Source organism: Aquarana catesbeiana, linkage group LG12, assembly GCF_042186555.1.
Source record: "Aquarana catesbeiana isolate 2022-GZ linkage group LG12, ASM4218655v1, whole genome shotgun sequence".
NCBI classification, from domain to species: domain Eukaryota; kingdom Metazoa; phylum Chordata; class Amphibia; order Anura; family Ranidae; genus Aquarana; species Aquarana catesbeiana.
The window spans coordinates 188,653,012-188,680,971 of record NC_133335.1 but is presented as its reverse complement, the minus strand read 5'-3'; the positions used below and the strand labels follow the sequence as shown (position 1 = coordinate 188,680,971).

The window sequence follows — 27,960 nt, the reverse complement described above, 5'->3', positions numbered from 1 at the left end:
GTTTCAGAAATGCATTGTGCTCAGAATGAACTGTGCAACATACACTCACCTACCTGACACATGCACTGACCAACCTAACACATGCACTCACCAAAAAAACATAAAAAATTATACCGCGCTATTATAACACATAACCTAAATTAAAAGCAGCTACTAAAGTGGGATACACACACAAATACAATAGGAAAAAATGTAGCAGCGCTAAAAAAAAATCAAATCTAAGTAATAAGTGAATCTGTAAAGTGATAATGAAAAGTGATAAATTCATCCAGGTATGAATGTCAATAATAAAGCAATCATAACAAATGATTATAGTGTATCAAAATTGGAACTTTTCTTCAATAGTAAGCTAATCGTGAACACAATCCATAAACCAAATGTGAAGAAATAATTGAATAGTTAGGAATTGAGTCCTCCACCGCAACCAGTGTCCACACCACACCAAATGCGCGCTTACCGCAAGGCAAGCTGTAGAAGCCTGCGGCCAATTACCTGGCCAGGGCCTTTATCTGGGAAAACCAAGGGGGACCAATGTCACGGCAGGATACTAAGTATGTGCTCAGCAGATAGCCCCGATCACCCGGGTCCCGGGTTCAGATAAGTGGTCAATTCAGATGCCGCTCAGATGTTCCCCAGAATAAAAAAACTTACATAGCATAATTCTGACAGATAATCATTTAATAAAAAAAGAGTAATACTTACAATGTCAAGGATTAAAAACAGCATATCACCCGGCCGGCTTGTATGAACGCCCATCCACTCGGAATGCAACACACGATGATGTGAGCACGTCAGCTCCTCCCGATGTGCGTTTCGTCATATAATGACGATGTCTGGGGCCTCGCCACATGCACTCACCAACCTAACACATACTTCCTGCACTACTCACATCCCCATCCCCCCACACACACACAGTACAATGTAGATCGTAGGATCCATCCTCCTTATCGTCCAGCTCTCCCTGGGCAGTATTGTAGGAATCCCCACCATCCAGCCGCTTCTCGATATTCCCTCCGCCGGGAGGTCAGCTAGCAGCCATTGCACCTCTCCCCATGGCCATGGATGATCTGCTCCGAGCACCACAACTCCCCCCTCCACTGTTTTACAGGCTGCACTAGAGGGACAGACTGAACGAAAGTCGACCTGGAGCAGGGGGAGCTGGAATAGGGTGCCTGCAGAAAGGAATGCCCGCATGCCTTACTGTAGGTGTAGGGGTTCGGGGGAGGCAATAAGCTGCAGAACAGAGTTGGAACCGTGGAGGAGGAATTTCACACTCCCCTAAACATCGCACATGGGACAAGATGATTGGCTGCCCACCCCTCCCCCCTGCCGAAATCACTGGCACTGATGCAAGGAAGGGAGCTGACTCCTCCGGGCCTGCACCGTCAGTGCAAGTGACTGCCTGGCTGGGGGATTCCCTTGGCGTGCCGACAGAAAGGGCTTGGCGTGCCAGCGGTTCCCCATCACTGCTCTATGGTCACAGTAACTCATAGGTAAGGCTGTGTGTATTAAGTAATGGTTGCAGAAAGTGATGTTAAAATGATGTTGGCCAAGTTTATATAGTAACAAGACTGTTGTAGGGTTTTTAGCCATTTTAGGCACTATAAAACATAGCATGTTTTGCCATTTACTGTATATTATACCTGGGCAAATTCCTTGTTTTTCTTTTCCCTTAGGTGGCATAGCAGAGAACTTGGCTGACAAATTAATCGGGGTTCTGTTTGAAGTCTGGTTCCTGGCATGTACACGCTGCTTCCCAACACCACCCTACTGGAAGACGGCCAAAGAAATGGTGGCTAATTGGAGACACCACCCTGCCGTGGTCGAGCAGTGGAGTAAAGCAATTTGTGCATTGACATCTAGGTAAAATTTGGTTTTCAGCAGTGTGGTGTGCATTTGAAAGAATATTAAACAGTTAAACTACAGCTAAAAGTTTGTTTTTCTTATGGGTTATTTCCTCTTTTGGGTTTTTATTGCTAGATTATAGGAAGTGTAGCACCACACTGGTTTTACAATCCAGAAAAGGTTTATAGGTCCCAAACTTTATTCAGGACAGCCAGTGGGGTTGTTTTATTAAAACCAGAGTGCAAAATCTGCTGCAGCTTTGCATCGAGACCAATCCGCTTCCAGTTTTTTGGTTTTTTTTTTTTGGTTTTTTTTTTTTGTCAAAGCTTGACTGAACAAGCTGAAGTTAGAAGATTGGCTGCCATGCACCAGATTTTGCACTCAAGTTTTAGTAAATCAACCCCAATGTGTTTTGAAGATTCTATAGGACCTCTTATCGGGGCTATAATAGAACAGATCGGACTAAATTATGATTGTAAATATGGTATCTGCTTAGCAGTTATAGTATGTCCAAGAATATTAACTATGTAAAATAATCGTATTAAAAAAAAAGCGATTTGGGATTGCAGGCAAAATCGGCGAGATTCTTCCTGCAGTTCAAATCGCACTGCAATGCTGGCAAAATGCTGCACGCATGTTTTTGTGTGCCATTCGTTTTGCGTGGCAAAACTGCACCGTGTTCTGGTGCCATTTAAAGAGGAGCTCCAGGTTTCTTCAGAAGAAATTAGGTCAGCTGCTGACTTTTAATAGTAGGGCACTCCCTTGTGCAGGAATCCAGCGGTGTCTTGTCTTCACAGAGCCGATTTTTTGCTGTCGGGTGCTGCTGCCGCCATCTTGACTACGGGCAACCAGTAGTGAAGCCTTGCAGCTGTACAGCTGGTTTCTTACTGCACATGTGCTCTGTAAATAGGCCAGCTGCAAGGAAAGGAGGGGGGGGCCAAACTCCGTGGCAAACTGAGCCAGAAGTGGGGGCGGGTACCTGTCAACCCTCCCCCCCCCTTACCATAAGGTAAGGTGCCAAATGTGGCAGCAGATGGGGGGGGGGATTGCAGACAAGTGGAGCTTTCCCTTTTGGGTGATGCTCTGCTTTAAAATGAATGATACACAAACATGCATTCTGTGCTTGAAAGTGGCTGGGTGACCTTTGATATGATACGGCACCTCATCCCAATACATTGAAAAATCAAACTGAGAGGAGGAAGTACAGGGATTATAGCGGTGCCAGAACATACACGTTACACTGAGGTAAAAACCAAAAATATTTTATTGACAAAAAAATTCTTAAAAAGTATCACAAAAACAGGGTGTGCATCATAAATGGATATATTTAAAAACAAATATGTAGCAAAATTTTTTTACGAGACTTGGCCTTAAAGGTGTAGCTGCCAATTCCGTGGGTAGGTATTTAGATGTCCGACATGTTTCGTCAGTGATGGCTTCCTCAGGGACAGATGTTTGTTACCTATAACGCTACAGTTCAATCTGTGGGTCACCAGGGACGGGCGTAGGGCACCCGCAGCAAATCCCCAGACACAGATTACCATAGGTAGCTGCAGGGGGCAGATGGAAGGACCTGGCAGACCATATCTAGAATTGCAATGGGCAGATAGTATGCAGGACACCGATAAAAGATTAATTCAAGGTATTGCAGATGTCATAAATTGCATAGTGGGTATAGCACTTGTTAAACTTAGTGCAATAGATTAAGCAGACAGCTGGTGTGGAACTTGCGGCTGATTGTATCGCTCAGTATGTCATGCAAGCCAAGAGGTAGATAGCGGAGCCGGGATCTACAGGACACCGCTCTTCTCGGGTCCCCCACCGGCGCTGCTGGCTCCTCCTCTCTGTCCGGTGCCCCCCACGTTAAGTCCCTTCCCATGGGGGCAGTAGTGTGTGCTCGCTCCTGAGCCCTGCTGCTGCATCCATTTTCAGACAGCGGGACTCCCCTTTCTCCTTCGTCACTGGCTTTTATTGACAGCAGCAGGAGCCAATGGCTCCCGGTGCCCCATCAAAGCCAGTGAGACACGGAAGTGAGGGGAGAGAGGAGCTGCAGACGTGATAAGAGGGGGATGAGGGGCCAAAATCAATGCCTAAATATTTTTATCCTAATGCAAGTAATGCATTAAGGTAAAAAAAATGTTTAGGCTATAGAACCACTTTATTTCTCGCCTAGGCAAGAAATGTGGAAGTGGAAAAATATATATATGTATGTCCGATTGTAAGAGAAGGATGGGGAGGAGGCAGGGCAACATCCTTATACTTTACTTTGGAATGAGGATCCGCTTTAAAAGAGTACAGGCAAAGAATGAACCGTACTCCTGTGACCCGTTTTCAGCAGAAGTCCGCTGTTTGCTGATGTCAAAGAGGCGGTCCAGGCTGGGCAAGATCACGACAATGGAGTCGGGATCCACCCACATGCCTGGACCTGCATTTGGCTCAGCCTCTCAGTGAGCATCAGACTGGTGTTGCATCCATCTAGGTACGTATGAATCTTAAAAAAAAAAAAAAAAAAAAAATACATCTTTTTATTATTAAATACTGTATGTATTTCCTCTATTTTTTTTTTTTTTTTCTGTTTACGAAGAAGTAAAAAGTAAAGAATGCACTTTTTTTTCTGGACTTCTGTTTTTGCCCCCTCTACATAGAGCAGGGCACTTGCTTACACCTATCGGGTATATTTCCCAGCTGCGAGAGACCAGAATAGCTGAAGCAGGCAGCCTACAAATGACTTTGATGGACTTGATGATCTGCTACCACAGGTTTCATCTCCCTGTTTTTAGGCCAGGACAGGTTAACTTTATTTTGGGCTTCTTTCCTTCATTTTTTTTCTAGGTTGCTGCGATTCACCTACGGGCCTTCATTTCCTCCTTTTAAAGTTCCTGAGGATGATGCCAGTTTGATTCCTTCTGAGATGGATAATGAATGTGTAACACAAACCTGGTTTCGGTTTCTTCACATGCTCAGGTAAGTACTGAAGGGTAGCAAATCCTTTACTGATATTCAAAAAGAATTCAGGGAACCTAAAGCCTACTTTTTTCCATAATCTCCATGGACATGCCACTGCAGCACAGCTGGGTCTACAAAATATTATACTACCAATCATAAGCTAGAGGCACTTTTTATTGCAGACCATAAGAATTGGATCTCTACCCATCACTCCGCTCTATTACATGCCAAAACCAAGAGACTAACCACTATTAAAGCTCAGGGGCAAGATGACTTACCTTCTGTCCAGAAAGAGATGTGGAAATAAAAATTGGGCCCACACATTCTTGCTGTTATATTCTCTAAAGATATTGACTTTAAGTACCTGGACCGTGTATATTACACTCCATATAGATTGTATAAGGGATACACCTACAGTAAGGGCCAGGTCACACCAGATGCAGTTCTGTTCAGTTCTGTGCGCTTTTTTCTGCACTCAAAATAGAGCTGCACGATTCTGGCTAAAATGAGAATCACGATTTTTTTGCTGAGAGGATAGATCACGATTCTCGCGGCGTAACATCATCTTTCACATTAAAACAAAAAAAATTGTGCTAACTTTACTGTTTCGTTTTTTTTATTTATTGAAGTGTATTTTTTCCCAAAAAATTGCATTTGAAAGACCGCTGGGCAAATACAGTGTGACATAAAATATTGCAGCTATAGATAGATAGATATATATATATATATCTATATAGAGATAGATAGAGATATATATATCTAATGTTTGGGGGATCCAAGTAATTTTTTTAGTAAAAAATATTGATTTTAACTTGAGAAAGAAGTGTCAGAAAAAGATTTAGACTTTAAGTGGTTAAAATTCCTGCATTTACACGTTGTTTAAAACTTGGCAGATTGCCCAGGTTATTTGTTTACACAGAGAAGTTCTATCCCTTTGATCTAAGAAGGAAGCTTAGTTACAATGTTTCAAGTTATAAACTTGGCAGAATGCCCGAAAGCTTTCTTTTGACAGCTGAGTGAGTAGATAATCTCTCCACTTGTTTATATGAAAGAATCGGCAAACTCAGCAGGAGAGATCGTCAGGGGAGGTGAATCGAGAATCGAGATCACGTTTTTTTTAACGATTAATTGTGCAGCTCTAACTCAAAATGCATGCACAGTGTTTTCCATGTATTCCAATGGCTCTAGTTCACACCATGCAGTCAGTTTCCGGCGCAAAAACTGACTGGAAACTGACTGCATGGTGTGAACTAGAGCCATTGGAATACATGGAAAACACTGTGCATGCATTTTGTGCAGAAAAAAAGTGCACGGAACTGCGTCTGGTGTGAACTAGCACTTGAAATGCATGCACAGTGTTTTCATGTATTCCAATGGCTCTAGTTCACACCAATGCAGTCAGTTTCAGTCAGTTTCCGGTCAGTTTCTGCTCCATTGGAATACATGGAAAACACAGTTCACACCACACACAGTTTAGTGCATTTTTGATACAATTTGCTAGGTACCAGTACAGTTCTGTGCAGAAAAAATGCAGCACGCGCTACTTTTTTTTTTTTTTTTCTGCATCGGAAACTGACTGCACTGGTGTGAACTAGAGCGATTGGAATACATGGAGAGCACTGCATGCATTTTTAGTGCAGAAAAAAAGCGCGCGGAACTGCATTTGGTGTGAACTAGCCCTGTCTGTTTTAAATGCCAAACACTCCTAGGTATTGTATTCCATATGATTTAGGATTGCCCTAAAGGTGGACCTTTTTGGTCTGAAATTACACATTTCATAATTGATCTGTAATCCACTTTGATGTCTTTTGGGTCATTTTGATTACTTTGATATGCGTAACTTCTCAAAATCACTTCTCCACTCTCTGCTGACGTCACAGAAGTCGGTCCAGGGTCCGCGTTGTCAAGACAATGGAAGTCGGGATCCGCCAGGTCCTTGGACCGACACCCAGCTCAGGCTCTCAGCAAGCCGCTCCGCCCCCTCCACAGCCCAGCTCTTCCAGTGAGCGAGGATGGGGCAGAGCAAAGTGTAGCTCTCATCTGTCCCACGGTCCAGCGATGCGGGTGAGCGAAGCCCCGCTCCTCTCCCCCTCCCCTCCTCTGCACTGGCATTGTGACTATGGGCGCCCGGCTGTGGCTCTACAGCCGGGCACGCACTGTGAGTGCCGGGCATGCACTGTGAGTGCGTGAGCCGAGCTGCGCGCTATGATTGGCCATGCAATCTTCTGGGACCTGTGACACAGAGGGAGGGGGGGAGATGTGAACTTCCTTCCATCTCTGCAAGGCCCCGGGAGGAAATGGGAGCTGGATGCCCCTAAAAAGAGGGTATCCACTACCCCCCAAATGTGGCATGTCAGGGGGTCACCTTTACTTACTCAATACCTGAGTCCTGCTTAGGCACAAGCCTGTACGAGTGCCGCCATAGCAAGCAGCTAACCCTAACAGATGTGACTTATTCTTCATAATTTTCAATCTTGTTTCTTTTCCAGTAACCCTGTGGATTTGAGCAACCCAAGCATTATTGGTACAACTCCCAAATTTCAGGAGCAGTTCCTGAATGTCAGCGGAATGCCTCAGGAGCTGAACCATTACTCCTGTCTAAAACAGCTGCCCCAAATCTTCTTCCGGGCCATGCGGGGGGTCAGCTGTCTTGTGGATGCTTTTCTAGGTAAAGTTGTCATCTTTAAGAATTTAGACACAAGTCTTGGACATACTGTAATGTAAATTGATCCTCCTCTACCTAAAGTCAGAAAAAAAGTCTGTACACGACTTCCGTAATTCTGAAGCAGTATTGCTGCTTTTGCCCCAGCTATAACCCCGTAGAGATAGAAGGGGGTTCGTGGCGATGAGTGGGTTTATAGATCAGTGCTGCTTTATTTGTTTACAGGAGAGTAGTTCTACCACAGCAGCACAGGGAAATGGTGATTTCACCACGAGTTTGTGAAAATGTGGATTCTTTGTGTTTCTATCCAAAGTTGTTTTTTTTTGGCCCCATCTTCATTATAGTTTTGGTTTGCTAAATGCTTGAAAGGTCACTTTGGCTTTTTGACTTGTATTTTTTAGATGCCTGTGTTGTTTTTTATTTTTTTTTTATTTTTATTTTTTTTTTGTTTTTTCATTTCATGATGGAGAATTCCAAAATCGCAAAAAACTTGCAGTTTGGTGAGATTGTCTGCCATTCACACAGGCATGCTCTTTTAGGCTCGATTCACACCTATGCATGTTGCTTTTGAGCGTTTTTGGAGTTTTCTTTTTATGCTTGCCACGTTTTTGAGCCGCGTTTTTGCCGCGTTTTTTTTTTTTTTTTTTTTACAGTTTAAAAAAAAAAACGGCAAAAATGCTGTAAAAACGCTGCAAAAACGGTGCACTTGCGTTTTTGATGCTTGTCCATTGAATTCCATTACATGCAAAACGCTGCATTTTGCATGAAAAAAAGTCCCTGACCCTTTCCAAAAATGCAGAGATACAAAAAGGCATTGATGTGAACATGTTCCATAGGAACCCATGTTAAAAAATTCCCATGCATTTCTGCAAAATGCATCAAAAAACGCGCTAGTGTGAATGGAGCCTTATAGGGCAAGGGTTCTTTAGAAAGAGATTGTAAAGCAATCAAGTCAATTGTTCAGCCACCTTCTAAAGGCAATTTAAACCAGAATTTCTGCTAAATACACATTTGAAATGCATTTTGTAATCTGTTGTGCTTGGCAATGGATTTTTTTTTAATTATATTTCTTTATTATAGATTTTCATCAGTACAGACCAGAATACATTCTTATTGGAAAATATAGTACTTATCATCTCATCTCTCATTTTCTTTCTTTTTCCTTGCATATATCATCTATACAAAATAGCTAGCATATAAACATCTACATATACACAAACATACAAAAACTAACCAAAAAAAAAAACTGGTATGGCCCTCCATACCCACTGGTATGGCCCTCCATCCCCATTTTCCTTCTGATACTGTACTTATTATCACACGCTACATTTGACCATCCTACATGGGAACAACAAGAGCCAATGAAGATGCAGCCATCCTTGGGGCTGATATCCATGGTTTCCACAATTTAATTTAATTATTAGGTATGCCCCTATTACAATAGATTTGTTGTTCCTTCAGAATGTTATCATTTACTTGAAGGCGCCATTCCTCAAATGAGGCAATGGATTACTTATTCCTTTCAGGTAATGTTGTGATTTTTCACTGCACATCCAGGTAGACGCATGTATTTCCTGGATCAGCGTTGCCTCTTAAAGCATAAGTCCTTCATCTTCAACTTCCGTATTGTAGCATGATGCAGCTTTGTCACCTGTCTGATAAGAGAAGTGATCCAGGAAGCTGAACCAAGAATTAGTAGTTCTCTTCTGGTTGTACAGTGTGGTATATGTATGGTAAAAACAAAGCTAGATGAACATTTTCTAGTGCTTTTGACAGGTAAAACCAGTAATCCTATGATTTTTTTATTTTTTTTTTTATTTTTTTTTATTTTCTCATTCATTGGAGGACAGGATTTCAGAGATTGTTGGGTTTTATATCCGAGGATCCATGAGGGATAATCGAGTAGCAAAATGATATGACCAAACATGTCAATATGATCATTCAGTCTAACATTCAGTGCAGCTAAACTGATCAAATTTAAATACAATTTCAAACCAAAGACCTTCCATTCAGTCAGTTTAGTAAGCTAGTGATCGACTTTACTCTGAACAATGCCATTTAAAATTGTAATTGATCATCAATCGCTTGTTTGCGATCACTTGCACCTAATTAGATCACAAATCACTTAGGGGTCTATGTATAAAAAGTTCACTCAACGAATGAGATGCACATCCGCGCAGATCCAATGGAATGTCATATTCCTTGCAATGCAATTGTCTGATATGATCGCAAGCAATATCCAATGACCATAATGTGCTGTTTGCTTTTAAATACAGTACCTCAATAAGGAATTAAAATGCATTATGGCCACTGGATGGTGTTTACGATCATACAAGATTACATAGAATACTGCAAGTTTTGTTGGATGTATGTCTCATTCATTCAGCAAACTTTTTTACATAGACCTCCAAGTGTATGGCTACCATTAGAGATTTTAATAGAGTGGATCTTGCAGCCTCAGCAGTCTTTGAAGGAACAGACAGTTATGTGGGATATTTATGAGATCTGTTAACTGTTGCAAACCCGTATGTTTCTTCTTCAGGAGTTGCAGTCTTTAAGAACATGGGGTTGGAAAGATTACTCAGATATGGTATCTAAGCCTCCTACTTCACTTACCATCAATGTGGTCTAAAAATCTGGGCTACAGGAACTGGCTATTAATAACTGCTGATTCTGTCCTGTCCACTCGAGGGGGGGAATAACACCAAGTTGCAGTATTCTGTGTTTTGCAAGTCATGCTGTTTGTTATTTCTTATATTGTATATTATAAGCCCTCACAAGTGCTGTGACTGGACAACGTTTTTCATCTGTACTAGCGTCTTTAAAGGTTCTCATTGATCCATGTCATAATATATCTTCTAGTACTTAACTGGGCTTGTTCTGTAATGCAAATGACATTTCACAACTCATTCACATGGCTTCCTCATCTCTGAGTGTCAAGGACATACTCCAGCATTTGTAGCCAATGGGTCTTCCATGTGGTTATACATTTTGGGGTATATTCCTGATGCTCATAAGAGCTGTGGGGAGTCTTCATCATTAAGCCTGGTACACACTAAGGCTAGAATCACATATGTGCAGCCGCGGCTTCTTGCCTGGGGTCCGGTGCATGTCCGTTCACCGGTTCAGGTGTGAATTTTTGCCTGAATTCGCACCTGGACTAGACCCAAACACGCACAGGACCCTTCTGCAATCCGGACCATGGCCGTCCCGGACCTGTGGGAACCGGTTCCACTGAGAACTGGTCACACTCGCCTGTCATGCGAATTGGATGCGGGGAAAGCCACATCCAGTTTGCATATATGTGAACCCAGCCTAACATTTTTTTTTTTTCGTTCAGCCATGTGTGCTGTACAAAAAACCCAAAAAACAAACAATCTCAGGAGGAGTTGCCATACTAACAATCCGGTGTTAGTACAGTGATCTCACTTGCTGAGCTATTGTGTTCTGGCAGGGGGTTTGCCCCCTGCCAGAACACACGATCTGCAGACCTTTTTCGGTCATGCCCCTTCGACAGAAGCTGGCTTCTGACAGAGTGGCTGCTGTACACACAGGCCTAATGTCAGCCAGTTTCTATTGAACACGCCAATATTCGGTCTGTGTGTACAGCCCTTTAGAGTTCAGTTAGATGTGACCTAATACTAGTCGATACAACATCTGTACTAGTCCAGTTATTATCTAACAGCCATGGTGTCTGCAAGGCCAGGTACATTAACCTGCCCAGCATAACAAGTGCATTGTCTGAATCTAAAGAAGCTGGGATTGGATTTCTGGAAACCTGTACTGTATACTTTTACTTCTCTACTTCTGCGTCACCATTTACCTTCACCAGTTCAATGCTGGTTTGAATTTGGATTGGTGGCTATAAGAAACATATTTTTCCTATCAGGCTTGCTGTATATGAAAGCCAGCCTTTAGTGGGTGTTTCTGCAGCACACGCAGGAGTTCCAAGATCACAGGATTGCTGACAAATTGAAGCCCAGTGGGCTGGTGCACTATTGCAATGCCCTGCTGAGAAAATTGTAATACTAGTCCAGTAGGCTGACGTACAGTTTGAAGGTACTATACTTATAAGGCCTCATGGACACGGGCATACCTATCTGTACACCTGTGTGAAGGGCCATCTTTGCCTGCGCGTTATGCACAGGTGTTATATGCATCTGGGTACAGGCAGTCCCATTCATGTTTATTGGGACGCAACAGCTGCTGCATGGTATGGAGGCTATTCAGTTAATCTTGCCAGAACTCATTGTATCTCACAAGGATAGTCAGGGGTGATCCTCAAGAACATATTTGGGGGGCACACCATATGATGCGTTTTAAATTCAAGATGGTGCTGCTATAAGACCTACCAACAGTACAAAATATTTTACAGCGCACACATACAAGAATGACATTTGCTGCAGGGCTAGTTAAAAACACCTGAACATATTTAAAAATGACGGGGGTTTGGTCCCACTATATGGTCATATAGTGCTAAGCCCACTTACTGCGACAAAGTACCCCGAATTAGTGGTCCTACGCTAGTAATAGAATGGAAGATCCTTTGTCTCAACCATGGGAGCTGAACTCCTCTATGTGGGAGAACTGAAGGGGATACATCCTAAACACTGGTGGCCACTAAATAGGAGGTAATGAGGAGGGGGAGGGGTGCTCCAGCCCAAAAAACCTGGTCAGGGCCTATGACAATATACAAGAACATATTTGGGGGGCACACCATACAATGCGTTTAAATTCAAGATGGTGCTGCTATAAGACGTACAAAATATTTTACAGCGCACACATACAAGAATGATATTTCTTGCAGGGCTAGTTAAAAACACCTGAACATATTCAAAAAATACGGGGGTTTGGTCCCACTATATGGTCATATAGTGCTAAGCCCACTTACTGCGACAGGGTGATCCTCAGTCAGCAGTATCTTTCTCAAAGAGGGCTTTCCCTTCCTCAGAGAAGACATTTTCCACAATGTCCAGTTTCTCTCCTCCTCCTCCACGACTTCTCACTGTCCGTACCCATAGCTAAGTGACCAGCTTTCTCTTCTGTGTGCCACTTCACAAAATGGCCCCAGCTTCCTTTATGGATAATGCGATTCAAAGGTAACCCCTTCTTTATCAGAACCACATTCGCATTCTCCAGCAATGTGGTGTCATCTTTTACACCTGTTGTTTTGTATGTCTTCTACTTCTCTCTCCCTGCTCAAATGTGATGTTGCCTGCAAAGCCACCAATCCACATGCCAACATCTTCTGAGCCGTGCCCATGCAGAGTAACTCTCCATTCCGTCTGCTTCAGCAGAGTACGAACTCCATCGGATTGAACAGAGTTCCGCATGTGTGTGAGCGCGTCTCAGAAGATTTTCACATGTGGCTCAGCTGCTTTGCTAGCAGTATGTAGCTGCATCCTGGACAAGTGAGTATCCTGGCCATGCAGGTTACAGTCTGATTGTACAATCCCTTTCACACTGGGGCGTTTTTCAGGCGCTTTTGGGATAAAAATAGCGCATATAAAGCGCCTGAAAAATGCAGCCCCAGTGTGAGAGCCCGAGTGCTTTCACACTGGAGCAGTGCGCTTGCAGGACGTTAGAGCAAGTCCTGCAAGCAGCATCTTTCAGGCAGTGGGGGAGCGGTGTATACACCGCTCCTCCACCGCCCCTGCCATTGGAATTGATGGGCACCACTGCCAAAGCGCCTGCAAAGCGGCCGCTTTACCGCTAACGCCCCCGCCCCTTTGTGTTTCAGTTGCGTTAATGCAAGCGTAGTGTGAAGGGGGGCCCGAGCCTTTGCGTTTTTATGTACTATCCTTTATTTATTTTGAAAATCGCAGCCATTTATGTATCTTTTAGCAAACATTGACTTACAAAATATAGAATACTGCACTTTCATAAATCTATTAGGAAATTGGTGATTGATTTATATAGGATGGTCTAATCTTTCAGCATGTTTCCTTTTTAGATTTCTCAAATCTCAAGATTTTGGTGTGAATGGTGATGGGGAAATTTGGCAATAGATATTGATCACTTTCCATAGATGACTTTACATTTTAAACTACAGTTTAGTTGTAGTGTTGTATTGATTTGAAGATTTACAGAAGGCTACATACACACTACAAGTATACTGTAAATGCCTTTGAGACTTTTATTCAAAAAAATCTACTGCAGAAAATGCATTTTACATATAAAATGGGTGTATTTATTTAATAACGCAAAGAACAGTATATCGTGTGCAGCAACTCAAAGCAGCATGAAACTGCTCAAGTCTAGTTATTGATAACAGGACATCATTGCTCTATGCATATTGTTATTAAATAAAGGATGTTATGCAAAATTGCATGAAGCAAATGGATTAATTCTTCAAATAACTTTGGGATGGTCTTGTAGTCTGTTTTCCTTTCTTCTTAGCAATCACTAAAATTCAGAGCTACGTTATAAAATATACACTCACCGGCCACTTTTATTAGGTACACCTTGCTAGTACCGGGTTGTCCCCCTTTTGCCTTCAGAACTGCCTTAATTCTTGGTGACATAGATTCAACAAGGTGTTGGGAACATTCCTCAGATTTTGGTCCATATTGATATGATAGTATCACGCAGTTGCTGCAGATATGTCGGCTGCACAATCGTGATGCAAATCTCCCTTTCCACCACATCCCAAAGGTGATCTGTTGGATTGAGGTCTGGTGACTGTGGAGGCCATTGGAGTACAGTGACCTCATTGTCATGTTCAGGAAACCAGTGGTGAGATGATTTGAGCTTTGTGACATGGTGCATTTTCCTGCTGGAAGGAGCCATCAGAAAATGGGTACACTGTAGTCATAAAGGGATGGACATGGTCAGCAACAATACTCAGGTAGGCCATGGTGTTTAAACGATGCTTAATTGATAATAAGGGGCCCAAAGTGTGCCAAGAAAATATCCCTCACACCACTACACCACCAACCTGAACCATTGATACAAGGCAGGTTTGATCCATGCTTTCATGTTTATGCCAAATTCTGACCCTACCGTCTGAATGTTGCAGCTGATATCGCGACTCATCAGACCAGGCAACGTTTTTCCAATCTTATATTGTCCAGTTTTGGTGAGCCTCAGTTTCTTGTTCTTAGCTGACAGCAGAGGCACCCGGTGTGGTCTTCTGCTTCAAGGTTCGATGTGTTGTATGTTCAGAGATGGTATTCTGCATACCTTGGTTGTAATGAGTGGTTACTCGTTACAACCTTTCTATCATCTTGAACCAGTCTGCCCATTCTCCTCTGACATCAACAGGGCATTTTCGTCCACTCAACTGCCACTCACTGGATATTTTTTTTTCTGACCATTCTCTGTAAACCCTAGAGATGGTTGTGCATGAAAATCCCAGTAGATCAGCAGTTTTTGAAATACTCAGACCAGCCGTCTGGCACCAACAACCATGCCACATTCAAAGTCACTTCAATCCCCTTCCTTCCCCATTCAGATGCTCAGTTTAAACGTCAGCAAGTCGTCATCACCACGTCTAGATGCCTAATTACATTGAGTTACTGCCATGTGATTGGCTGATTAGCAATTTGTGTTGCCAAGCAATTGAATAGGTGTACCTAATAGTGGCCGGTGAGTTTATATTGCTGCATAGCAATACAGACCATATAAGACCATCCTTGCCTTATTTTTTTGATCTGCTAAGAAAAGGATGGTAATGAGATGTAGATCCAGGATGGGTAATGTTAAAGAGTACCTGTATTGTGGATGTAGTGCCAAAAAAAGGCAGGCAGAGGACAAAGGGCTAGTCACCAGTATTGCTTGTGGTTTCCCTGCAGCCAGTCTTTTGCACAATACTAACATACCATGGCTTGTTCTTCACTGTCTCTGTGTGAAGATGACCATCTTGGTAGGGAAGCAGGACTATGCTTTCCACCTTTTGAAAACTGCCCCACTGATATCTGATGGGGAACAATGAGGCAGCAGAGGTAGAGGAAGGAAGCTCAGATGCACAGAATTATTAAAGCTTTTTCCCAAGCAAGGGGAAGTGAGCAGCACAGTAATGTTATCTCAAAATCTGAGGCAGATTTTGAGATAACAGTGGTTGCAGGAAAGAAAATGGAATCCTTTTTGACCTGCCGTACCTTCTCTGCCTTCCAGTTTTTGTGATTGGGATGAATAGCCACACTGATTAAGGAAGGGGAGAGTCCTAGCTAGACCTCAGGAGCTGGAGTGGAGATTTGTAGAACAGAATCCTGGGTTTTACAGCTCTCTGGACACTGTAGGGCAGTGGTTCTCAACCTCAGTCCTCAAGTACCTCCAACGGGCCATGTTTTGGGAACTTCCCCTAGATATAATAGCTCTTATCAATACCCTGTCATTGATATTGATTTTAAGCAAAGTAAAGGAAAACCTGAAAACATGGCCGGTTGGGGGTACTTGAGGACTGAGGTTGAAAACCATTGCTCTAGGGTACCTGAGTGCGCTTTTTAGGTTTGCAATCACATTGGGTTCAAAGTGAAAACAGGTTGACTTTCACCTTATTTAAAACTTTTATTGTCTTGTATACACTTTGTTGTTTTTCCATTTCCTTGGTTATGAATTTATATTTAGGCAGAGGGTGTGATACAGTTCTATTATCTGGATCCAATTAGGCCCGAGCTGATTTGTATCTCTGGACAGCCAAGGCAAAAAAATCTGCTTTATGAATTGTCAACTGACAATGGCAAGGAGCTAGAAAGATTAAGAAGTGTGGTTAGTATCTGTTGCAGTAGTGAGTATTTTACCCATTTTGGTTAAATTCGTCTTTAGGTTGAAATCCTTTAATTGTGGGACTAATAATAAATAAATATAGATGTTGACTTGATACTGAAGAAGCAGAAGGACATAACTTCTTGGCACTTTGGCCTATAACCCAGTGCATAACCTATAAACAATGACATTTCTGTCCACTATAGTCAAAGCACTTGACTTTGCTATAATAAATGAGGTCAAATGTATTATTCTTGGTCACTGTGATGAGCTTCTCCATCAGTGCCAAAGATGAAACATGTATGCATTGATTGGTTTAGTTGATTGTAATGGGTGTGTAGGTGGTTAATCTCCAAATCATAACATTTGTCTATGTTGGCCTTCTCATAGTAACTTGTTTACTTGCCACTAGGTATCTCTCGCCCCAGGGCTGATAGTGCTCCACCCACGCCTGTGAATCGGCTAAGCATGCCACAGAACACCGCAATGAATACCACGCCTCCACACAGCCGGAGACATCGAGCTGTCACTGTTAACAAAACCACCATGAAAGCAAGCGTAAGTCGATTTGCTGGAGAGTTCTAGAAGAATGTGGAGTCAAATATCTATTTTTTTCTTTGAAATTGTTGATTCACTGGATTACCCAGTGGGGTTATTTGTTTCTTTACCCTAGGTTATTAGAATAGGTTGCAGTGCTGGGACAAGGTCGTTAAGCACCTAAGGCAAAAAAAAAAATGCCAAAGTGAGATTTGAGCACTTCAGCAGGTTGGTGGTTCTACCCCTTTAGTGCCCCCCTTCTGCTGAAGTGCCCAAGGTGGTTGTATCTTCACCCCCCCATTCTTGGCCCAGCCCTGATAGGTTGATTCAACACCATGAAGCCCTGATAGGTTGATCTGCAGCCATAAAATAATTATGTAGCATGTGCTTTTATAAGGAAGTGTGCAAGCATGTACAAAATTAAAAGGTAGACAAGAGACAGGCTACAGTGTTTTGCACTACATGTATAAAGACCCTCTACGCACAAAGCTCCTTAATGGCCTCTGTAGAAGAACTGTAACCAGGGCGGATAAAAGTCGATTTAAAAAAAAAAAAAAAAATTAAAAAATCAGATTTTTTTTTTTTTTTTTAATTTAAATCCGTTTTTTTTTTTGTTTTTTTTTTTTTTTATCAAATTTTTATTTTATTAAAATGCTTTTGAAGTAAAAATCAATCTAAAGATAATTTTCTATTTAAGATACATTAATAATTTAGTTTATTCAGCATGAAATGAAGCTTAGTTATGTAGCTGTATATTCTGCAATACAGTGGAACCTTGGTTTGCGAGTAAAGCGGTTAATGAGCGTTTTGAAAGAGAAGCATCTTTTATTTAAATTCTGACACGGTTTGCGAGTGTTGTCTCGCAAAACGAGCAGGATTCAAGCTAATAGTGTGTGCAGTACCGCATTTGGCCAGAGGTGCGGGACACTCAGAATGGTTCGGAGCCAAAAATACTCCGTTCCCGAGTTTTTCCGGCGCCCCCCACCTCTGGCCACATGCGGTATTGCATGTAATAGAAGTCCATGCGGAACGTATTATCTTAGTTTCTATTGACTTCTATGGGGAAACTGGCTTTGATATGTGAGTGCTTTGGATTACAAGCATTCTCTTGGAACAAATTATGCTCGTAATCCAAGGTTCCACTGTATTCACATTTTTGGTAAACTCATTCAATGAATCCAAGCTCTGCAAGGTGAGATAACATCCACTGCATTGATGCATTCACACAATTTCACAGTAACAATGAGATAAAACAAAGTTCAGAAATATTCCTTTATGATATTGTTTTGCAAATCTATGTACACTACAGACTGTATGATTGAATCGGTTCTGAAATCGATGTTTTACTAACCTGACAGCTTATTATTCTAAATAGGAAACCTTTTGTTTGCCAATATTAAAGATTCTAACTACCAGCAAGAATAAGTCCTTACATTTAAAGAGTACCTGTCATTTCATATCTATCATGGTAGTGCCTGTTAGCGGGCAGCTGCCGCTACGTCCCTCACCTTGTGTCACTGCTGCATCACCAGCCGTCCAATTTAAAGTGAATGGGACTGTCGGTGAGTCAACAGCGGGTCAGAGGAGGAGTCGCTGCGGGACAGAAGCTACAGTCACTCTTTAAAAATTATGATTTAAATCAAAACCACCCTGACTGTAATACATGAATGTTGGGAAATGCTGTATTTGATATAGCTTCATATATCACAACGAGTTGTGATCAGGGAATATTTAGAGTGCAGAACCACTAATGATCTCAGCATAACTCCTAAGGCACAGCAAGGCAGAAGAATGTATATTTGCAGACTTGCTTGATTTGTTGGATATTTTAAAGTATAACTAAAGGCAAAACTTTTTTCTTTTTTTTTTTTTGGATTGAGTGGAGGATTAGAACGCTTGTCAGTTTTTGTTGCTGTCTGTGCCCCCATTAGGGAAATTCACCCTCTGTATTTGTCCTGTTAACCATTATTGAAAGTGAAAATAAAATAAAATCCCAACTTTTGGGTTGTCCACAGAAAAGTAGTCAAGGGCAAATCTAATGGGGACCTGGGGGTTCTCAAGGAATTCCCTTAATTTCTCTTCTCGTTTTCTGTTTGGCTATGGGACAGGAAGTGAAGGGAAATATCCACAATTGGGACACAGATGGCGAAAAAGATCTGACAGGGATTATAACCTCCCTTACTCTGTGCAAAATGAGGGGAAAAGTTTTGCCTATAATTCTACTTTAAAGTATACCCTTAGCAACTTAGTATCTTGAACTGATTTCAGGTCTGTATATATGGAGGTCTGTGTGTGTTGTTCACACTACTGTAGAAACACCATTAGGTGCTATATAATGTAAATTTAAACCTGGGTTTGCATAGTCATGCTTTTTACCAGCCTCCTCCCATTCCCCATGCTTTTCTGTTGGCCACTAAGTGGGATGGGCAGCTTTGGTGGCCAATAGAGAGGGGCAGGTCCTCAAGGGGGTGAGCAATGTTTCCTTACCTGAAATCAGAAAAGCCCCTTGGGTACATACACTGGCTGAGAATCTGTGCAAGTCTAGTTAATATGAGCACAGCTATATGCAGACAGATACTGAATATTGTCCATTCTGCATACAGTATTTAGTGTGCGTGTGTGTGTGTGTGTGTGTGTGTGTATATATATATATATATATATATATATATATATATGTATATATATATATATATATATGTATATATATATATATATATATATATATATATATATATATATATATATATATATATATATATAAATAATAAATGGGGAAAATTAATTATTTGATCCCAAGCAGATTTTGTAAGTTTGCCCACTTAAAAAGAAATGAAGGGTCTATCATTTTTATCATAGGTGTATTTTAAACGATAGACACAGAATATCAACCAAAAATCCGGAAAAAACACATGATACAAATGTTATAAATTGAGTTGCAGTTCAGTGAATAAAATACGTATTTGATCCCCAAGCAAAACATAACTTAGTGGGGTTGGAAGCCCTTCCAAGTTTTGGGGAAATGGGCGGGGTGGGGGGAAATGTTGCCCACTAAGGGCTGTTTTTTTGTTTTTTTTGGTTACAGCTTAAGATGTATGATCGTTTGTTTATCAGTTATTATATTGAATACCTCAACATGGCATCCGGCCCGGTCTCAACCACATAATCCTTACTCTCCTGTATGCCCCAGCACTTATGTCCGCCCTTAACATCCTGTCTTGGAACACCAGGGGACTGAACTCCCCAGGCACTGGTGTTCCAATTTAATAAATTATATAGCCCTCACATCTGCATACTCCAGGAAACTCATTTAGTGGGTAGCAGGACTCTTGTCTTTAAAAAACCGTGGGTGGGCCACCACTATCATTCCACATACTCCAATTTCACATGGAGTGTTAGCATGCTGGTACTTAAACTGCTCCCCTTCTGACTTTTGGACTTGGCTCTGGACCCAGATAGCAGATATGTTATTTTATATGCTAGAATTATTTCCCTGACATGGACTATTGTGGGTCTATGTTTGACTCCATCAGCATCGCTACAACTATTAAACCAAATAACCGCCAAGATAGCAGAGTTTGTTTCAGACCATGTGGTGATGCTGGGTGATTTTAATATGACTCCTAACCCAGGCATGGACAGAATGGCTGCTGCTGGTTCCCACTACTCTGGACTGGCGACATGGGCGGAGACCTATGACCGTATGGAGATGGCGACACCATCAGTCATAAGCTTTTAACTTTCAACTCTGCGTCCCACAGGTCTTTTTCCAGCTTTAATTTAATTTTCGCTGGGAGGTCTGTCCTACCTAAGACAGATCAAGATACTGCCCAGAGGCATATCTGACCATGCACCCCTATTCTTGAGCTTATGCACCTCGGACGTCACAGACAAGCTCTGGAGGCTCTCTAGGTTCTGGGTCTCGGACCCAGAGGTAGACACACAATTCAGGAAAGAGTTAGTGGGCTACTGGGCGGACAACCTGGGTTCAGCAGATGCCTTGGTGGTGTGGGGTGCCTTTTAAAGGTGTTTACGAGAGGGCAGTGCCAGACCATCATTGCTAACATTAGGGAAGAGAGAAGGACTGCTTTGATCAGGGCTGAATCTGAAACTTGCACTCAGGAAGCGCTCTGTTAGATTTCGAGAACCCCAACACTATGCCCCACTACAGTCTCTGACTAGGGAGGTCCTCTTCCCTCCGCACCTCCATCACTCAGAAGAAGCTACTGGCACAATCCCAATGCATATTTGAGCAGGGAGAGAGATCGGGGAATTATTGGCCTGGCCTTGGCTCTCTTAAGAGCAGTCATGCGGGATTAGTACACCCCACATTCTTGGCCCTAATGGTTACCTCCACTATGTCCCTGAAAAGATTAACCAATGCTTTGACTCGTATTACCGATCACTCTATAGCTCCCGTGTGACCTATAGGGAAGATGAGTTGAAGTCCTACTTGGAGGACATAGACATTCCAGTTCTGACTGCCACTTATAGAAACGGACTAGACGGGCCTATCACGGTAGAAGAAATACTCAAGGCACTCAAAACACTGCAATCGGGCAAGACCCCTGGCCCTGATGGTATTCCAGTGGAGCTCTACAAGCAGTATGCAGATGTCCTCGCAGTTAGACTCCACACCATGATGGTCGGCAGAATCAGAGACCCATCCCAAATCTATGGGAGAGGCGGTCATTGTAGTGATCCCTAAGCCGGGGAAGAATCCCTCCCTGTGCTCCTCCTATCGCCCTATCTTCCTATTAAATGTAGGTGTGAAAATACTAGCCAAAATATTAGACAACAGACTGAACACCGTCATAACAGCCCTTGTCCACCCCGACTAAATGGGATTTATGCTGGGCAGAGGCACAGATATCAACATTAGGAGACTCTTCATCCACATTGCTAGAGCAAGTCAGGAAGGCGCAGGGGTGGTGGCCTCTCTGGACACGGAGAAGGCCTTTGACTCCGTTGAATGGAGATATCTGTGGAAAGTTCTCTCCAGATTTGGCTTTGGCCCTAAATTTAAGTCATGGTTAAATATGTTGTATGCCAACCCACAAGCTAGGGTCCATACGAATGGTTGTCTTTCTGTGCCGTTTTTGTTGGGCTGTGGAACGAGGCAGGGGTGCCCCCATATCAGCGGGACTGTCTGCTCTGGCATTAGAACCTCTGGTCATCCTCATACGAGCTGACAGGGAAGTGCATGGTATACAGGTTGGGCCAATTGAAGAAAAACTGTCTTTCTATGCGGATGACGCTCTGCTGTTACTAGCGGACGCATCCACATCTCTCCGCACCGCGCTGTTCCAATTTGATCAATTAATTGGCTACTCAAGCATACACATCAACTGGGATAAGTCTGTACTTTTCTCACTGCACCCGTCACCCGCTCAACCTGACACCCAGACACCGCTTAATTGGGTGGAAGAGTTCACGTATTTAGGTGTTAAAGTTACTAGTGAGATAGGAGACTACATGGGAAAAACATACATCCCCTAATTTCTATACTTCTTTAGGAATACTCCGTCGCATATCCCCAGAAGCTTCTTCAAGAGGTTGGAGGAGCTGCTGGTGTCCTTTGAGCTGGAAAGCAAAGCGAATATTTTACCTACTTACCTACCTACCTGGGCAGCCGTCCTTGTTACTGTGTGCTGTTGGTTCTCCCATCCCAGACAAAACCCAGCGGTTACATTAAAAGCGGCCATTCTGGGTTCATATGCAGCTTTGAGCAACCTAGCTTTTCGCGGGATGCAGGCTGATCCCTCCTTAACCGCCCTTATGAAGACCACGATAAGGGCCTGGCAGGACGCTAGAGTAGTGTATAGAAAACCCTTTCACGTATCCCCTCACATGGCCTTATGGGGTAATCCAATGTTATCCCATCTAAATACCCTACCGGACCCCTCACTGTGGTCAAGCAAAGGGATCACAACTTTAAAACATCACCAAAGACGAAAAACTCATGACATTTCAGGAATTGAAAACCTTTTACTCAATACCCAGCTCATGGGAATTTAGATATTGGCAACTACGACATGCTTTCGGGGCCCAGTTCCCAGAGACAAAAATTTTGGAGTAAGATTCCATCAAGCGTCTATTAATCTCTAGTACGATGGGGAAACCCCTCTCCTCTCTATACCTTTACTTGATGTTAGCCCACGACATCAAACCAACCCTGTCTTTGGATAAGTGGAGGGCAGACATACAGACTCTTGGTGACGAGGAATGGAAGGAATGCTTCTCCACTTTTTTCCCCCTCTATGATAGCTGCGAAAGACAGATTTATTCAACTCGAGACTAGCCTGTATATATCCTCAACAAAACCTGTTAAGCCCTAGGTGTAGGCAGGAGGTCGGCTCATTTTGGCATATGGTCCAGTCCTGCCCCAAACTCCAACCTTATTGGCAGGCAGTCACTGATACCTTGAGTGCGGTAATTGGGACGCAGATTCCACTGGACCCCCTAACTCTATTGCTGAGTCACTTAGATGAGGTTCAGGGAGACAGGTATGCTAAGCTTTGTATGACGTTCTCCCTGTTCTATGCTAGAAGGGAAATACTCTGAAGATGGAAGACAGCCGATCCACCTATGTGTGACTCCTGGCGCCTTTCAGTAAACTCTATACTGCCCCTCTACAGGCTCACATATCGCAGCAAGCAGTGCCCATGGAAATTCAATTGGGTCTGGTCGGGGTGGATGGACGCTAATGGCTAAAATTAGTTGTGGCGGACCTTGAGGACCAAATGCGGGAGAGATTGTCTCATCTCGTCTCATTCTTGCTCACCTTCCTTCCTTCCTTCCACTCCTCCCCCCACTGGCATTATCACGCCTCTCAGTTATGTAGGCTATATGTATAGATATGTAAGGGAATAGGATGTGGGAAGACGATGCTGGTGGAGAATCCTGGTTGAGGTTAGGAATAATTATGTAAAACTCTAGAATGTAATAAACATTTCTGTTAAAAAAAAAAAACATAGTACTTGGTGGAGAAACCCTTGTTGGCAAGCACAGAGGTAAGACGTTTCTTGTAGTTAGTGACCAGGTTTGCACACATCTCAGGAGGGAAATTGGTCCACTCTTCTTTACAGATCTTCTCTAAATCCTTAAAGTTTATTTATTGGCTGACGCTTGACTCAGTTTCAGCTCTTTCTCTACATTTTCTATAGGATTAAGGTCTGAAGACTGGCTTGGACACTCCATTACCTTACTGTGCTTCTTTTTGAACCACTCCTTTGTTGCCTTGTATGTTTTGGGTCATTGTCATGCTGAAAGACCCACCCACGACCCATCTTCCGTGTTCTGGCTGAGGGAAGAAGGTTCTCATCCAAGATTTTACAATACATGACCCTGTCCATTGGCCCCTCAAGTTGGTCTGTACCTTTATCAGAGAAACAGCCCCAAAGCATAATGTTTCCACCACCTTTGTGCTTGACTGTAGAGATAGTATACTTAGGGTCATAGTCAGCATTTTTCTTCCTCCAAACATAGCCAGTCCCCTTCCTCAAGAAGGTGTATGTACAGTCATGCCAATGAACATCTAAATGACTAAATGACTCAGAGAAGGATTGGGAGAAAGTGCTGTGGTCGAATTAGACCAAAATTGAGCTCTTTGGCATTAACTCGACTCGCCATGTTGGAGGAAGGAAAATGCTGACTATGACCCTAAGAACACTATCCCTACAGTCAAGCACAGAGGAGGAAACGTTATGCTTTGGGGCTGTTTCTCTGCTAAAGGTACAGGCTGGCTTTGCCACATTGAGGGAGCCAATGGACAGCCAGAACACTGAAGATGGGTTATGGATGGGTCTTCCAGCATCACAATGACCCTAAACATACCACCAAGGCAACAAAGGAGTGGCTCAAGAAGGAGCACATTAAGGTCATGAAGTGGCCTAGTCAGTCTCCCAGACCTTAATCCTATAGAAAACTTATGGAGGGAGCTGAAACTTTAAAATGTCAAGAGACAGCCAAGAAACCTTAAGGATTTAGAGAAGATCTGTAAAGTAGAGTGGATCAAAATCTCTCCCGAGATGTGTGCAAATCTGGTAACCAACTACAAGAAACGTCTTACCTCCTGTCCTTGCCACCAAGGGTTTCTCCACCAAGTACTAAGTCATGTTTTGCTCGGGGATCAAATACTTATGTTACTCACTGAACTGGAACTTAATTTATAGCATTTGTTTTATGTGTTTTTCCTTCATTTAACATACACCTATGATAAAAATTATAGACGCTTCGTTTCTTTGTAAGTGGGCAAACGTACAAAATCTGCAGGAGTTCAAATAATTATTTTCCTATATATATAATATATTATATATAATTTATTTAGTATAAAATCCTGTTTTGTTTGTTTTTAGGTTTTTTTTCAGTTTTTTTTTTTTTTTTTTTTTGCTTTTCTGTGTGGGTAATAGTTGTTTACTATTTTTTTTTTTCTTATTTTCTTTTTTCTTTATTTAAGGTAAACACAACGCACAGCACAAAGGTTCAACAGCAGCCATCTTCCACATCCCCATTGTCCAGCCCAAACCAAACAAACTCTGAGCCACGTCCTTTGCCAGCTCCAACAAGGCCCAAAGTCAACAGTATCTTGAACCTGTTTGGCTCCTGGCTGTTTGATGCTGCCCTGGTTCAATGCAAGCTGCAGAATGGGGTCAATCGAGACAGTAGTATGACAGGTATGCCAGCCTATAGTTGTCTCCTCTCAGAATTGACCATACTTCCTGCCTGCAGATTAAACTGCTCGTAAGTGAGCAGGTGAGGGAGGGATGGACATAGATGCATCTGACGTTTTTCATCCTACCTGCATAGATGAAATGAATCATGTGTTGCTCTTCTTAGTTATATCCATGCACTATTACCTAAAATATGTGTTCATACCTTGCTCAGATGTATATGCTTTCACCTCAATATTGGTTTATAATGTCTCTGTGATGAAAATACACCATTTAATGAATAACTGCAGAGGAAGCCATTAGAAGTTGGCCACACTTTTTTTTTTTTTCTTTTCCCTTCAGTTATGTTAGTCTTGGACATGTGATGGTTATGAGTCAGTTCCACCAAATTCACTGTTATATATGTAAAGTGTGGTTCACTTTTAAACTAAATTCCGTTTATGCATAGCACACTAGCACCTTATGAAATGCTTAGAACAAAACCCTCCAGCGGCACAATGTCCCCGCTGACAGGGCTTCTACCTTCACCCGGTCTTCTTTACGAGCTGCATGATTGGCCGAGCCGCGATGACATCACTGCCATGGCACAGATCTCTAAAGGGACAGCACGAGTATGCTGTCCCTTCAGAGCGCATGCGTCGGTGATGTCACTGGCTGCATGCAGTGTGAATATCTCCTAAACAGTACAAGTTTAAAAAGAAAAACTTTACTACCACTTTAAGACCTCCTTTCTCCCAACTACAGCCTTATGCACAGTTCTTTTAAACAACCCCCTTACCCCAGCAGCCACTAAGAATTAATAGTGACACACGGTCTGATTAAAATTTATATTGTCTTTTTTTGGATCTTACAGCAGCTGCAACCTATATTGTATTTTTTGCAACTATAATTGGCTAGCCCTACGTGTTCTAGGATCCTGGATGTTTACCAATCCCCAATTTAAATAATAAACACTGAAAACTGGCCGCAGGCAGTTGTCAATTCTTGGAGATTAATAGGTTTAAAGGACAACTGTATTTTATGCACTAAACTTCCATAACCCACATACTTTTCAAACTAATCTACACTAACAACCCCACTCCAGCTACTTTACTTACCCCTGTAGCAGAGCCACATTCTGCAGCACTGTGTACTCCAGCTTTGGCAAACGTCCTCTTTGGGGGTGGTCTGGCATGTTCACTTAAACCTTGCAGACTTGTAGGGGGGGGGTCATCACTTGATGCAGCTCCAGTGTCTGGGTGACTTCATACAAGTCTATGAGCTGTCATGGCAAAGGCTAGGCTGATGCCAAAGAGGATTTTTGTCCAAATTGAAGTGAACAGTGCTCCAGGCTGTGGCTCAGCTATAGAGATAAGGTGTGTGTGGAGGGGGGGAGGGTGTTGGGGTAGGGTTGCTCAGGAGAACTCGAGGGTGGGTCAGAGGAGTTTAGTGTATACATGCAATTGTCCAAGCATCTGAAGATATTTTAGGTTCTGTTCCATGGTATGGTCTTTCTGCTCAGTTTTCTCGACTTGTCGGCAACCAGGTATGGATATTGCTGGGAAGAGACCAATTCATTTCATTAGACCAGTTATACCCCAATAGGTAGATGCCATCCTCCATTTTTGTGGATTTATTTTCCATTGTTGTGCCCAGTGTTTCCCAAACTCACATGTCACTGTCACCCCTCTCCCCCTACCCCACTCATTATTTTTTTTCTTTTTTCTTTTTCTTTTTTTTTTTTTTTTATTCCTTTTTTTTCTTTTTTTTTTTTTTTCTTTTATTCTTTTAAAGGAAAAAATGAGAGTAAGCCTTCCTTATTTAAATTGAACTTTACACCATAATTTTAAAGTACTTTCTTGTAACTACTTCTGTCCTTTTGATTTCTTTCCATTTTATTTCTGTTATCTTGCAGCATCTTTTATCCAAATTCTCCTTTCTTATAAATCTTGTAAGTAGGAATCTGTAGCTTCTCCTCAATTGCAATCATCTATATTCTCTATTTTTTATTTTATTTTTAATGTCCCGATAACCGCTCGCTTTCTTCCTAACATTGTCGTGGTCTTGTTGCTTTTTTATTTTATTCTCCAGTTTTTATTTTGACTTTTATTTTGCTGAGTATCCATCCTTCTCTGTTGCTCTGTGGGGTAAAAAATCCAAAAAAAAAAATCATTTCATTCCTTGAGTCTCGTCAGCCTGAATGGGAATGCATATTGGTACAGAGACAAAACCAGTCCATTTCCAGTCTTCCTCATTTGTTTCATGTCATGAATTTGAGGAATTTGCACTAACCATGGTTCCTTTTTTTTTTTTTTTTTTTTTCGTTTTCGTTTCTTTTAGTTATTTTTATCTTCTCTTTGGATGTACTGTTTGATCTATGTGCATGTAGTTCATTTTATTTCAGTAGTTATCTTGGTGTAGTATGTTGGCATAACCTGCATCCAAAGCAGAGGCTCATGGGAAAAAAAGGCATAAAGATTTTTGTTTTTTACAGAAAATTTGGCTAGAGTTGCTTTTGTCAACTTTATTGTTTTCCAGGTGAATAGTTGTGGTAAAAAATATTGTGCGGCAGAGTTTTTTTTCTTTTTTTGGTCTGACTTTTTAAAACTTTGCTAA

The 27,960-nt window shown here is 42.2% G+C and overlaps 1 protein-coding gene across 6 annotated transcripts in view; it reads left to right on the top strand.

The window, feature by feature from the left end:
• RALGAPB (Ral GTPase activating protein non-catalytic subunit beta) overlaps positions 1-27,960 on the top strand; it is a 186,997-nt gene that overhangs the window by 59,031 nt on the left and 100,006 nt on the right. For 2 of the 6 annotated variants that reach the window (XM_073606330.1, XM_073606329.1), the window contains exons 5-11: positions 1,677-1,863; positions 4,678-4,809; positions 7,281-7,459; positions 9,996-10,043; positions 16,572-16,717; positions 25,152-25,368; positions 27,260-27,295. In XM_073606330.1, coding sequence (XP_073462431.1) covers positions 1,677-1,863; positions 4,678-4,809; positions 7,281-7,459; positions 9,996-10,043; positions 16,572-16,717; positions 25,152-25,368; positions 27,260-27,295 — 945 coding nt within the window. The remainder of the gene's footprint in view (positions 1-1,676; positions 1,864-4,677; positions 4,810-7,280; positions 7,460-9,995; positions 10,044-16,571; positions 16,718-25,151; positions 25,369-27,259; positions 27,296-27,960) is intronic. The other 4 variants (XM_073606333.1, XM_073606334.1, XM_073606332.1 and 1 more) reach the window with 3 other exon arrangements.